This window comes from Astatotilapia calliptera, chromosome 10 (assembly GCF_964374335.1).
Source record: "Astatotilapia calliptera chromosome 10, fAstCal68.1, whole genome shotgun sequence".
NCBI lineage: Eukaryota > Metazoa > Chordata > Actinopteri > Cichliformes > Cichlidae > Astatotilapia > Astatotilapia calliptera.
In genome coordinates, this window is record NC_137431.1 from 21,493,319 (window position 1) to 21,507,588 (window position 14,270).

General features: G+C 38.8%; 1 protein-coding gene across 4 annotated transcripts in view; it reads left to right on the forward strand.

Annotated features, from left to right (window-relative positions):
• cpeb4b (cytoplasmic polyadenylation element binding protein 4b) overlaps window positions 1-14,270 on the forward strand; it is a 33,758-nt gene that overhangs the window by 9,593 nt on the left and 9,895 nt on the right. For all 4 annotated transcript variants that reach the window (XM_026181227.2, XM_026181229.2, XM_026181230.2 and 1 more), the window contains 2 exons: window positions 6,788-6,878; window positions 13,297-13,347. In XM_026181227.2, coding sequence (XP_026037012.1) covers window positions 6,788-6,878; window positions 13,297-13,347 — 142 coding nt within the window. The remainder of the gene's footprint in view (window positions 1-6,787; window positions 6,879-13,296; window positions 13,348-14,270) is intronic.

Genomic DNA, 14,270 nt, shown 5'->3' on the forward strand with positions numbered 1-14,270 from the left:
GCACCGGCAAGCACATAACTCTCCTGCTCATACAGCCTCATTGTGCCCTTCTTACGCCCTTGACAGACGCTCTGCAACAGGAAGAAAGGGCACTTGTGTATACGTGTGTGCATAAGCCCTAATTAGTCACTGAAATATGTGTTCAGCAAAATTTGATATAACAAAAAAGAGTTGACAAAGGAAAGTTTATGTTCAGGTGTCTTATAGGGCTGCTCGATTATGGCAAAAATGATAATCACGATTATTTTCACTGAAATTGAGATCACGATTATTTGACGATATTTATTTAACCCTTTAAGACCTACTATAGAACAAAGTCCACCAGAGCTTATATTATTTTTTTTACATGCTGTAGTGCCATTTGTGGGAGCATTTCAAGTTGCTATACATCAATACAACTGTTATAGCCCATATTTTAATAATATGTATGCATTAAGTCCATAGTAATTACATAAATTGCAAAAAAGTGCAATAAACTACAAAAAAAATTGAAAATCGCTTTTGTTTTGTTTACATATATCTCTACTTGGAGAAATTTAAGAGGCTTATCCCTCAAAACTTTAAATACAATAAAGTTGCAAAAAATAGTTTACAACAACAGGAAATTTATTTTGAGTGTCTTCATAGTTTTATTTTGGAGATACACCAATTTTTATATACTGCAGGAAAAACAAAAAACAATCCTATGATGCAGATTTGCAAAGAAAACAGCATGTGCATCATTTCACTGTGGGAAGTGTTACGAACAGCTGATAGGAACGGCAAAGCGTGTTTCTGGAATATTATGTTTTTGTTCCTGCAAGCGCTTTTTATGCAATTTTTGCAAAGCTATATGTGGAACGAAACCGTGACCGAGGACAAGCTGATGGAATCAGATGTAAGTACAACTCCTCCGGTTTCATATGCAAAACAAATTATTGCGCTAGCTTACACGGTTCAGGTTCTACAGGGATTTAAAAATAGTTACGCAAAACGGAGCGTGCTGCTCTGACCGGCTTTAAAGGGTTAACAATGACTTTAAAAAAATAATATAAAATAGTGTGCAACACCACTGAAGTTTTTTTTTTTTAAACTCTCTTTTCAACCAACGGCAGTCACTCTCCAAATAACTTCTGCTTAGCTTTCCGAGCTTCCCTCGGGTCCTCTTAATCAGCGGTCTCCAACCTTTTTTGCGCCACGGACCGGTTTATGCCCGACAATATTTTCACGGACCGGCCTTTAAGGTGTCGCGGATAAATTAGGGAGGGGCTAATAATCGGCTCAGTCATTTTTAATGATCGTTGAAAGCCCAGATCGTAATCGTGATTAAAATTCGATTAATTGAGCAGCCCTAGTGTCTTATTATAGGTAGCTTTGCTGAATGCATACAGTAAGTGAGTTGTTTTAATCTAATCCCCAAGCAGTTCAAATACTGCTTGAACGCCTCCCTTTGTCACTTGTTTTAAAACCCAAACGCACACACTGTTCAGACAACACTGTGTATTTGGTTGTTTTTGGCAGCTGGGAGTAGTTAATATTACTGTTTAGTACAATCACCAGAGCTGAGCAATGTGGAATTTTTTTAATTTTTTTTTATCACAATTCTTTTCTTTAATGTCAGTCTATCGATCAGTATATAATTTTGACTTTTTACTTGTGATGATGTAAGGTTGATTTTGATTTAAATATTTATTTCTGGTCTGCATTTTAAAACAAAATAGGTATATAACAAAGTGACAATCTAATCAGTTAAAGTTCTGTGACAGAAGAACGCAAACAAATGTCTAAATTCTTTGGTCAGTTCCAAATAAATAAAATGGATCCACATTTAAGAATGGAAAATAAATCACTAAAAATGGCATCGATACTTTTCTGTTGATTCAAACCGTTCTGTCCCAGTCTTCTGAGCCTTGGACTGTGTCCTCTGGGGTGTCGTGCTCTGTAATGCATGAGTTTTCGTTAACATTTTCTGGTGTCATTTTGTCCTTTAGCTTGCTCATACTCCTGACGTTCTACTGTACGTGGTTGCAGGAGCCCAGACATTAGCGCATGTGCCACTACCTGCTGCTCTTCCTACGCTTTGCAGGTCACGTTAACCTGATATGGCTCAAACTCTGCTATTCTCATTGTCATTGGACTTTTGTGTTGCCTGTCAAAACATGGATGGAATGAGTTTTATCAACTTTATATTTATTTTGTGATAATTAAATAATCACAAGCGTCAAAAGAACAACTTGTTTCCCTTTCCTGTACTACATTTTTCCTCTTTTTATGATGAATTACCTCACTATTCACTTTTGCTCTCCCCTTTCTTTAACAGCTGTATCTACCTTCCTTCTTTGGCCTTTCTATCTTTTACAAATCTCAGGGATGTAATTAAAAGCTCAACCTTCCGACAATTGAATATAAGCGAACTATTAAATAACCTCCAAATTCTACAGCCTTGACAAATTACACATCACCAGTGTGTAATTTAGTTACTCTTTTTTTGCCTTTATGTTGTGCATCCCTTTACCCTGCCACAGCTTCCATTTTATCTTAACAGCCAGATGACATTGATGATTAATGTTGAGAGTTAATCACCCACAGCATGTTGGATTTAATCATTCTTTGATGACTCTACATGCCATGAAAATCTGTTGGAGGTTGCTCAGTTTGGTGCTGCTAAAGATTAGATTCTGTTTAGAGGGAGCAGTCACACAGTGGTAGCCAGGCCCAGCCCTGGTTTTGTTTGCTTTTTTGTTTTTTTCCAAACATGCTTGACTTGAGCTTTTATGATATTAAAGGCAGCGTGTTGTCGGTGGTCTCTGTTATAGACGGAGCCGATGATAGGCTCTCCTGTCCAAATAAATATCTCCTGTCAAAAATAGACATTGTTTTTTATAGATGTCTAAAATTGATTGGAATTGACTCTGTGTAAATATACCAGGGAGCCCAGAATGGCAAAGCCCAGATCTACCTAGACTACTTTTTCAGTCAGTGTTAAGCAACTAGTGTGTGCTGTGTGCAGCACTTTATGCACTGGTTGTAAAGCTAACCCATATCATAATTTAATGAACCATAGATTGAATGACAGATGAACCAATTTCTGATCATGTGTGACCCAGTACGCTTTTGTCAAGCATTTCAAATAAGCTTCTTAGACAATGCATAGGTCCCAATTTAAACAAAAAAAGAAAGAAAAGGGGGAAAAAAAGGAATTGATTATTAATTTTAGATTGATAAGAATTACTGGCTGAAAAAGTCAAATTATCTGAGAGGTAATTGTAATGGAATAATAAATAATAAGCCCATTTTTGTGTGTTCCATAATCCTTATTCTGGATAATAGTCCAAAATTTTTAAATGATTAGTTTGGTGCATAGTTTTTAATTCAGTGTCAAACAAACAGCAAATGGCACCGGGCCTGGTAGAGTAAGGTTGCCTTGCTGCATACAACCAACAATTCACACCTATCATGCATAGTAAAAGGAAAAAACCCTGCACTGTCACTGTTTACATTATCAGCTTCAAATAGACTGCTTCAGGGTTACACGTTTCTGCAAGAGATGATTTTGCAGTGTGAATGGGCTGCATGCAAATTTAAGTGTATGCATTAGGCCGTGTTCATAGATTACAAGAACTACCATATAAACCGTCATTTTTCTTGCTTGTGGCTAATGTGCGTGCATTTGTGCATGCTTGCAATCTGTCAGGGATAAGCTCTTTGCTGGACAGCTGGCCAGTTGTTGAGAGCGAGTGAGATGCAGAAATCTGATGATTAATCACTCTCCAGGCTAATGCTTAGCAACTGCAGAGAACCAGCCAGGCCTCAAGTCCACCATACTGAGTCCATCTCAGCCACAAAATGAATTTGTATTATCCAGAAACAGTATAATAGAATTACCCTGTCATACTACACCGCCCACATATGATGGTAAATAAACTGATGCCACAAAGCGTGCGAATCCAAAAATGCGTACAGCATTGTCCGCTTCCTATTTGTATGCATTTGTCGTCATGTTGGAATATACTCATTACCCTTGTATACTTAAGGCAGAAACCAAACCTGGACTCTGTTTCTGCTTCCCTTGCCTTGGAGTGTTTGACTTATTTGTCCTTAGGCAATAGCGCAAGTGCACATATTATACTGAAGCGGATATGAGAAAATGGTGGACACAATCTGGCCTGTATCCCCATGTTGATATTTGTTTTGAGGGAGAGAGAGTTAGTGCATTGGGTGTGTTCTGCCACAGTGTTGTTTCTGTTGTAGTCAGCTCAAATGCTGGTAAGAAATTTGGCTACAGCTGGGAAGTTTGGCTGTTTTACCAGCCAAGTGTGCCAGATACCCAACCACGCTCTTCAAGCCGATCAGATAGTAGATATTGAATTTTGGTGAACAACTCCAGACACCGGACGGTAGATTAATGAGGAAAAAGAGAAAAGGTGTGTTGCCCTCCTAGTCAACCCTTGAAGTGTAGTTCACTTGGATAGGTGTGTTTCTTCTGAGCCTTTTAGCATGGTAACACAAAGGACAATGAACATTTCTTAGTCTTTTCTGACACTGCCTGCAGTTTGCCGTTAGGCTTTGAATTGGTTGCTGGTTTAACAACAGAGATCTTTGCATAGCTGCTGCTGAAGAAACAACATAGTAAATTTAAAGAGTGACTGATAATGCAGCCTTAGTGACATGATGGGTAATTCTCTGCCCATTATCAGTCAGGCCCAGGGCAGAGCTGACTATGTAGTGTTGTTGTCAGGATGTTTTCTCTGTTTTGTCTGAAACGGTGAACTTGTTTCTGTGTCATGCTTTATTTCAGTTATTTAACACTTTTCTCTTCCGTTTTTCTCGAGGCAGAAGTTTTCTGACCAACATTCGAACTGTTGCTACACCTGAACTGTATGAGTTTACTGCTTACTTTGCTTATAGTTTTTAAATTTGGATTTAGAGTTTTCCACATTTCATCTGAACTGTCCGCCGATTAGGTTTAAAAAGAAACAGACCACATTGTTTCACACTGATGCTTTTGTTATTTTAACACTGCGTTGCTGACATGGTTTGGAAGTCTGATCTGTCAATCATCCTGTCAGGTTCAATTGCTTCGAAGTGGATGTTTTTACAGCGTTAAACCTGAACACATCAGGTGTGTTCTGGCATTGTTATTTTAGAAGCATGACAGTTAGTAGTTAGGCAGCCATTCCTTCTCCTGTCTTTTTTTTTTTTTTTTTTTTTTTGTTAAATTGTAATAATCTATTTTATGTTTTTACATATTTACACAAAATGCTAACGGTTGATTTTCTTTGAGTGCCGCTCTACAAATTAGTTGGAGATTGTTTCTCATTTAAAAAATCCCTTAAATAATCAAGTAGTCGATGGACTAGATACCAAACTGAAAGTAGGACATGCATATTCAGTCGTGACCAAGTTTTGAGAGAATAAACATGACTAAACTTTTTAGTCATAGGGTACAGCCTATGAACAACAACTTCTAGCTAGAACAATTGCTGCCTTTGTCAAGTATGAGATCTCTGACACATGCATGAGGAATATAAAAGGTTTTTTAAGGCATTTCTACTTTTGAAGTTGGTATTTGTTAGAGAATGGCTTGGAAAATGGTGAAGGAGGAGGAAGGAAGCAATGAGACATTGAAAAGCGAGATGCGAATAATAATTATTTCATATTTAACTTTTGGTTCTTTCAGAGGAAGGGAAACCCAAAGAGTTGATCACTTTCTTTAGAAGTTGTTGACAAAGACTGCATATTTTGTCTGGCTGAGGTGGAGTCTGCACTGAAACCTTATCAGCATGCCACTTGGAGTGTGTGTGTTTGTTTATGGGTACATGTTTTTAGTGTGAGAATATTTTGTATATACACATCGTATGGGTGTGTGCGTGTTAACACGTATTTGTGTGTGCATACAATTATATCCAGTGTGGCTGGCTGATATGCCAAGGATGCCCTTGTTGTAGGTGACGAAGCTTTTGCCCAGGAATTTGCTTGGCTCATGCTCCATTTGACTGCTTGTTTTTCTCTTGACTTTCATTATGTTGCCTCATTGAACGAGTCTGTTTATTGCTTGTGTTTACTTTGCAAGTTGCACAGCAGGAAAAGCACACAAAAACATGCAAGAAAAGAAATTAGGGTTGAATTAAACACATAGTAATTAAGCACATAACAGCATCTTATAAGATGAGAGAAATCAACTGCTGAGAGCAAAAGCTAGATTTAATAAAAGAAAAGAACAACATTTAATTCTTCTTCCCATTGGTAGATACACACCTACAGATAATTTTTAAGCTACTTTGGGATGAGTCCTTCTGGACCCACACAATAAAGCTGAACACAACGTGAGCCAAGAAAATGCTATAACTTTTTTTATTTCTCATTTCTTACTTTTAAAACGATTTAAACCAATACTAAGTCTATGTGTACCTGTACAGTCTCTCACATTGAGAGAAACAAAGCTTTCTGTCAAGTCTTTTCTTTGAAACAAGCTCAAGTGAGGTGAGAAGAAACAGGAAAGCATGTGACTGTTCCCCTTTTTTAACTCTTTTTGGTCAAAAGTCTTTAAGTATTGCGGGAAGTTTTCACCATTGTGTAAATTTTCTAAGTTAAGAGTGAACATGTCTGTCTTGTGGCAAGACAGTCTTTGGCAAGCTTAGATATTAACCAAGTCATTGTCGCATTAATAAGGCAATTTCTTCATTGCTCCGCTTTAACAGTTAACACCATTGGTTACCACATTTCTTTTTATAGTTGTGTTAACTGCATGTCTTTGAAGCAGGCTAAAAATGTGACACAGTGTTTCTTTTTTCTCTCCTCTGTTTAGGAGCGCACCAGGTCATTTGACAGCTTCAACATGAACACTCTGGAGAGCTCCCTGATTGACATCATGAGAGCTGAGCAGGACAGTCTGAAAGGTAAAGATGCCAGTTGTCAATCAAGATCATGAAACACTAAGCAGACCAGTAGCATTTTTTTTTCTTCCTTTTTTCTGTTTTTAATTTGACATTGCGTTAACAGCAGAGCTGTTTTTTCATAGAAGGCCACAGGCCTAGACACTGGTTGGTGAATGTCTGACAACCACCAGTCGCTAGCAAAAAGTGAGTCTCCAGCATAAAGGTTTCGCCTTTTGAAATGTGTTGGTTGCGGCAATATGTTTCAATCTGTTTGTGACCAACGAGGAGGTTTTTGGTGCGACAGATGTCTCCCAGCATCAGCCTACAACTTCCAGCAACCATACATTTTTCCCTATTCTATAGGCAGGGAATTTTCTTTTTTTACTATGGATTCGGTACAGGAAATGAGTGTATATGCTGAAAGTGTATGCTTCCCATTTAGCATGTCTGTATTTTTAGAAAACCTGTGATGCGCTGGAGGTAGTTGTATGGACCTTTATCTTTAGATGCATCATATTTTCCCACAGATGGCACACATACTATGATACTGATCTTGTCATTATTTGTCCAGTAAATGGCTGGTGTGCAATAGTTATTCAGTGCATGTCAACTGATCTCGCTGAAAATGAGTTTCACAATATAACATGCAAACACTTTGCAGTACACTCGTTATTTTGCATTTGGCAGTTTTCCTCATATAAGGTGTGCAATACAAGAGGGGAAAAAAATGTTAATGTGCAAGCAGGCTTTACCTTTAAACACTTGTCTTTGTTATGGATTGTAGCTTATTTGGCCGCACAAAGGAACAACAGCTCACACACAATAATTTATCAGTTAACGCCTCAGTTTTTAGCAGAGAGGTTTCACCTCCTCCACAGGTCAGCCATGTAGAGGCTTTGTCTTCTTTTTGTGCTATCATCGGCGATATTATGAAAGGCCACAGTGTGTAGCAGTCAGCTCACACCTCTGTCTTCCTTTTCCTTCTTTCTTCTTCCCACTCATCATAAAAAACACAAACCAAGACAAACAAAAACAAAATTCTCCTTGTGGCTTCTATTCTTCTTCTTTACATTTTCTGTCATATCCATATATGCGATTATTCTGGGTGCGACAAATGCAGCTGGGTGAGACTATGTTGCATTCTGGCTTATGCCAGAGCTGACGGCAGTGGATTTCACAAGCAGCTCTAGGCAAGGCAAGGCAAATTTATTTGTATAGCACAATTCAACAACAAGGTGATTCAAAGTGCTTTACAGAGACATTAGAAACAAAAACAAATAAAAAGCATGATTTAAAATTGATTAAAACAAGCAAACAAACTAACTAAACACACACATTTCACACCTGTACGCGCGATCTGAACCCTTATCGTAAGGGGAGCTACCAGTCCTTCTGTGGACGAGCTACTTTCTATTTTAAATTCCCTGAATTTAAAATGGCATTGCTTGAAACTGTGTCTAATAGTCTGTTTTTGCTTGGAAGCCATATCAGGCTGTACAGAGCAGGTCAGGAGGAGACAAAACCACACATGTAAATGACAGAGAATCTGGTCATTTATCAAAATAAAAGACTAAACCTTTTGAAATGCTCTCAGTGTGATTCGAAGCATGCATAAAACTGCATCAGAGAGGTGCCTTTCCTGTGCAGCTGTTAATATTCTACTTGCTGTGTTACATATGGTATTCCCTGATGGCAGATGTTTTCCACGTCAGTTAGCGTTTTCTTATGCAAGTTGATTCCCATGGACCTGTATAGCAATAGTTGACTGACCTGCTTTTCCACTGTTATATAACACAATAAGGAGTTAATGAATTTAATATTTACAAAACACAGACGCCCAGCCATAGCCATCGTTGCTGCACATATTTGTGGTGTCCACAAGTTGCAGTTTTCAAAAGCACTTTTACCCACTATTGTTTTGAATCTGATGGTTTTTATATTGACAGATGACTGCACGATCAGCATAAAGTGAGCCTTTAGGAAGAGGGGTCCATTTAAGTGAGCTTGTTTCATAGAAACGGTGATGAACTGAGGGGCAATGCAAAAAGAACCATAAGATAAATACTGTCAGTTGTTTTAAATGTAATTCTCATCATCATTTTTATACTATTTTATTATTGTTTTTGCTATTTGTGCTAATTTTATTATTTTAAATGTTATTTTAATAATCATCTTATTTATTTATTTTTTAAATTAATTTATTTTATATTATTTTTTTATTTATTTTTTAACATGTTCAATGTATCGTTTCTGGCATGTCAAGTGTACAGCACTTTGTGTTCAACTGGGGGCTGATCTGAAAGTGCTATATAAATAAATTACTTGCTTGCTTCAATCAAAGCTACTTCTGTGGCATCCCAGATTTAAAAACACAAAGTGTACAAACTGAACTGAAGGATAGCTGAGCATGGTGCAATAGGTATAACCTCTTTCTCATGAATTTTAAGAAGCAGATGCAGAGAGATTCATGAGGGCTTAGGCTTTATTTAAATGGGAATTATGAGAGATGGGAGAGCCCTCGCTGAACTGAACTGACACTGTCGTTGTTTTCTAATGATCGCTGCTGCTAAGCTTTTCATGCAAAATAGTGTTGTGAAATAGTTTTGGTCCAAAATGTGTGAAGAAGTTGCATGCTAATTTTTTAACATGTTGGTGTAGACGTTGCCAAGAACAATGATACTTTTTAACATACAGTATTGGTCTTAGCATTAAAAGGAAACATTTATTTGATAGCAAACAGTGCTGCTGACCGGTTATCATAACCCAGAAATTGAATATTAAATTAATTCTACAGGAGTCTAATGATCATTGTTTTAAAGGGTGACGCTCACAGAAATAATCTGACTACAGAAAAGTTAGTCAGTGGCCAATAGTGAGTGTTGGCTAAGAGGATAGAGCTGAAGTTCTTAGTAATGATCATTGTTTGAAAGGAAGCACATTTGATTTCTCAAGGCTTAGGCTAAGTGTAAAAGGTAACTAACTATACAGTTAAAGTTGACTGTTATATTTGATAGTAGTTTAATAGGACAGAGGACTTAGATAATGATTATGTTGTTTTTGTTAGGTTGTACAAGTTTTAAGTCAAGGACCAGAAATTGATAGGAGTCTTCTTATGAGGTAAAAATGTGGTATAAAAAATCTCTAAATGGGAGCGATGTCGTGCGTAATATATGCATAGCTTTATGTTCCATAAAAACGCTTACTATGCACATCAGTTTATTAGCAGAATAAATACAAAATAAAAGTTTTAAATAAATTTTTAAGTATGGGATGCTACAGTAAGATCACTTCTTTAAACCTCGGACCTATCGGGCTCAGTGGCGGTATAATGTTGTGCTGTCAAATCTTAGTAAATGTTTCTTCAGTATTAGCAGAAGAAAACTAGAAGTCTGCCTCATTAAACATGTTTTGGTGCTTTAGCTCCACTGATGGATCCAAGAAAACACAGGAAGAGAAGTCAAAATTCTCTTCTAAAAACCACAAAGCTTCTGCTTTACACAACTTCATCACAATTTCAAAATACTGCATAGTCTGGTTTGCAGAAGTGATTTTTAAGCCCAACTTCCTATGAATATGATAGAATATGATATGTATACATCCTATAATACATGTAAAGTAGATGTTCTCTGCTTCGTTGATGCTAATATTAGCTCAGTGGTAGGGATGGGTACCGGTGTCCGGTGCCATGATGGTACCGGTGTCCGGTGCCATGATGGTACCGGTGTCCGGTGCCATGATGGTACCGGTGTCCGGTGCCATGATGGTACCGGTGTTCTGACATAAACGGTAGTAACCAGACCGAAAAGCAGCGCACATTTCGGTGCTTTATTTCGGTGCTTTTTTTTCCTGAGCTGTGATACACTTCTAGCCAATCATTTTACGTTTCCCAGGATAGTAGGCGGGTCCAGGTACATACGTTCTTTTAGAGCGGAGCTACAGATTAAAATGCCCAAGGCGAAGCGGTCAAAAGTCTGGCTGTACTTCACAGCAAAATATGCAAACTCAGCAGCCTGCAACAAGTGCTTTAAGCTGATACTGTGATACTGTCAAAGGAGGTAACACCTCAAATCCGATGAAACACCTGGCGACGCATAACGTTTTTTTTTAAAAGCCCAGAAATGCGCCGTATGATAGCTTGCTGCGAGACCTCACACCGAGCGCATCTACTGTGCGTGGGTTGCCTGTTATCTGACCCGGAGTTAGCAATATCCCCCAAAAACCCCGAAGAGGAGAGTCCTGGCCCCTAGCCCTGCCAGTGTATCAGAAATGATGAGGATGATGATGCAGCAGCAGCCGTTCTTCTCTGCGTGAGTAGCTTAATGTTCGTGTGTAATTTACGTTGAGTAGGCTAACCATGTTATTACATTAATGCAGGTAAGGTGAACTAGCAAACATCATCATAGCTACATGCAGCTGTCTTCTTGTTTGATGGCAGATACTCCCTTCACCCTGGCCAAAAAGGCTAAAATGACCAAAGAAAAAGTGGAAAACAGTTAAACATGAGAGGTTTTGGATAAAGTTTGTGTTTTTTCCATTGATTAAGCACTGCTTCCAGCCAAGAGTGATACCATATATGCCCCATAGCTGCAGAAAAGGCTAACATTGTTATCTTTTTACAAAAAACCAGCTGAACATGAGAGGTTTTTGGACCAATTTTGTGTTCTCCATTCTTTAAGCACCGGTTTGAGCACCGTTTGAGCACCGGCACAGTTTCAAAAGTACTGATTTGGCACCGGTATCGGATAAAACCTAAACGATACCTATCCCTACTCAGTGGCATTCTCAGAACCTTTTTCTGTGTGGTCAGGTATGTTTACATTTTTCCGTTGTCTGCAAAGCTTGTCTGAAGAAAGATGACAAAAAGTAAATAATTTTAGACAATAATTTGATGCATAACAAATATTATATTATAATTACAGCGACTCTTCTCCGGGCCAGTTTTTGCTCTTTCTCTCCGTCACATGCATACATGCATCTACATAACAAACTGTGGCAGAATTCATACACAAGCACATTTAGATGCACATAAGCAGGGCAGCAATTTCTCATTCCGGCTTAACATATTGCACAAAGTGAGAGCAATGAAGCAAGGGAGCGGGCGAGACAAAATGTCTACAGTACAAGGAGCTTTGAATCCCTTCCAGCATTGTCCTGACTGACAGAAAGGATCCCTCTGTTCACCCGCCCCATGCATGCACACCCCCCCCCCCCCCCCCCCCCCGTCTTTTGTGTGCTCTGCATGCATGTGCTTTAACTGTTACAGTACTGTACTCACATGTAGCCAGGAGCATGCAAATCAGGTTCACAGAGCGGGCATGCACAGTCCTGCAGACACACAGGGATATGGTGATCCTCGGAGACCATTATAGCCCTTTAAAATTCAGAATAGCAGGTGGTGCTCAGATGGACTTTTACCTTAGTGTCATCACATCACTAAGGTCTGAATTGTAGTCCAGAGGATTTTAGTTTGGTTTGGTTGCCACCTTTGAGCTTATTTTGATTAAACTGAACTCATTTTATTGCATTTTTATTCAGATAATGATGATGGGTGCGCTACACAGTCGAATATTATCATCGAGCGGCGTGTTTCAAAGCTGCAGGTGGTCTGTCCTGATTTCTCTGCTCTGTGAGTCGGGGTTCTGTTTTTTTTCTGTTCCCCCCCCATAGTTCTAGGCAAACTATGGGGGGAGGAGCCAACACATTTCCATGTGACCAAGGCGTTGGAATGCACCAATCACAGGGCACTCATTACCCACTCAACAATGGTCGTACTATTTGAGCTCTTTCATGTCATTATCCCTCTGCAGCAAGTGGGCCTTGCATAACTTCGAAGCTTGTTTGGAATCATAACATGTTTGTGTAGGCGCGGGTGTGTGCATATGCAAGAGGGTCTTGCCAAATGGCTAAAATCTATAGCATGAGGCTTGGAGAATAACGAGGTGATAAGAGGGAAAGAGATAGTTGATGTCCCATAGATGTAGGAGAAACATGCAGCGAGCGGTAACAAAGGTTGTGGTCATAGTTGTCCCAGCTAAAGTCTGCTCTGGATTAACACTTTAAAAAAAACTTATAACAAAGTAAAGTCACCAACTGTTCCTATATTATGCGCAGAATAGATCAAATAGTGCCCCTCGGCAATTTAATTAGTGCACTGCTGTAATTGTCAAGAGGATTATTATGGTAACAGCCCTTTTCCAAATACAAAGTACTGATTGATAGTGTTAGTGGTGCTGTCTTGCCTCACATTGTTTTTAGCTGGCTGTAGCTGGTGTGGAGGGCAGACATCGCATTAGTGACAGCCATTTTATTACTATATCTTTCATATTCTTAATAAAATACAGATTTTTCTTTCAACTGGTCAGTGAAAATATAATAATAGCTTTATAGGAAGGTTTATATGATATAACAAAAGATTTTTTTGTTGTGTTTCCCTATGTAGGTCGTCTTGGTTTTCCTCACCCAGGAGGGGACAACCCTCTTCCCCTCAATGGTACGTATGGTAACCTAAACACTCAAGAGTCTGCTAAAATGACAAACTGGGCAATAACAAACTAATTAAAAAATTAAATCATAAAATGCTGATATCTCTGATAAATTTATTTATTGCAAGCTGGCATTCATTTTATTTATTTATTTATTTTAAAAAAAGGGCCTTTATCGCTTAAAAACGCCCAATAAGTTAAAATGGACAAGTGGACAGTAGATCGACGTGAAGAAGAGTCAGATGTTTCAGATGGTTTTTTTGGAGACGTAACAAGGTGGGCTTCATCAGTCTGAGGAAATGGCAGTAATCTCTCATTCAGACATGGGATGCTTTTCCATTAACGTCCCTCATAGCTTCCCAGCCAGTGCCATGATGGAGGGAGAGAGTGATGGCATGCCTGTATTGTATCGACTCTAGCGAAGCGTAACTGCACTTGAAGGTTTAGTTGTTTGCCGCTGTTGTTGCTAAGAGCGGTGTTTCTGTCTGTGTACTGTTCATTGCAGCAGCTGCTCCTGCCCCTTGCATGCAGGATCAGAAAGTAGGCGATCTCCCTGATAGACTGAGAGAAGCAGGAATACATATTTTATGATTGGAAAATAAGTTAGTTAGACACAAGACACTTGTGCAGTTGTAATCTTGAGTGTGTAACCATTAGTGTGACTGGTTTCAGTTAAAAACTTGTTGGTAAGAGTGCCATTGTGACTCTTAGAGGAAGTAGCCACGATATTTATGCAGACACAAAGGTAGGGTGTTTAGATGCCGTCAGATTCTTGGAGAAGAGTGCACATCTTAAAGGAGGGAGGTAGGCTAAATATAGCAGGTGGAGATGCAGATCTTTCTGTTCGTCTTACCTGAAGTTAAATACAAGCACATCCCCACATGCCTGCTTGAAATTAAACTAACAAGCATATATTTTTGTGCCCTTTCTC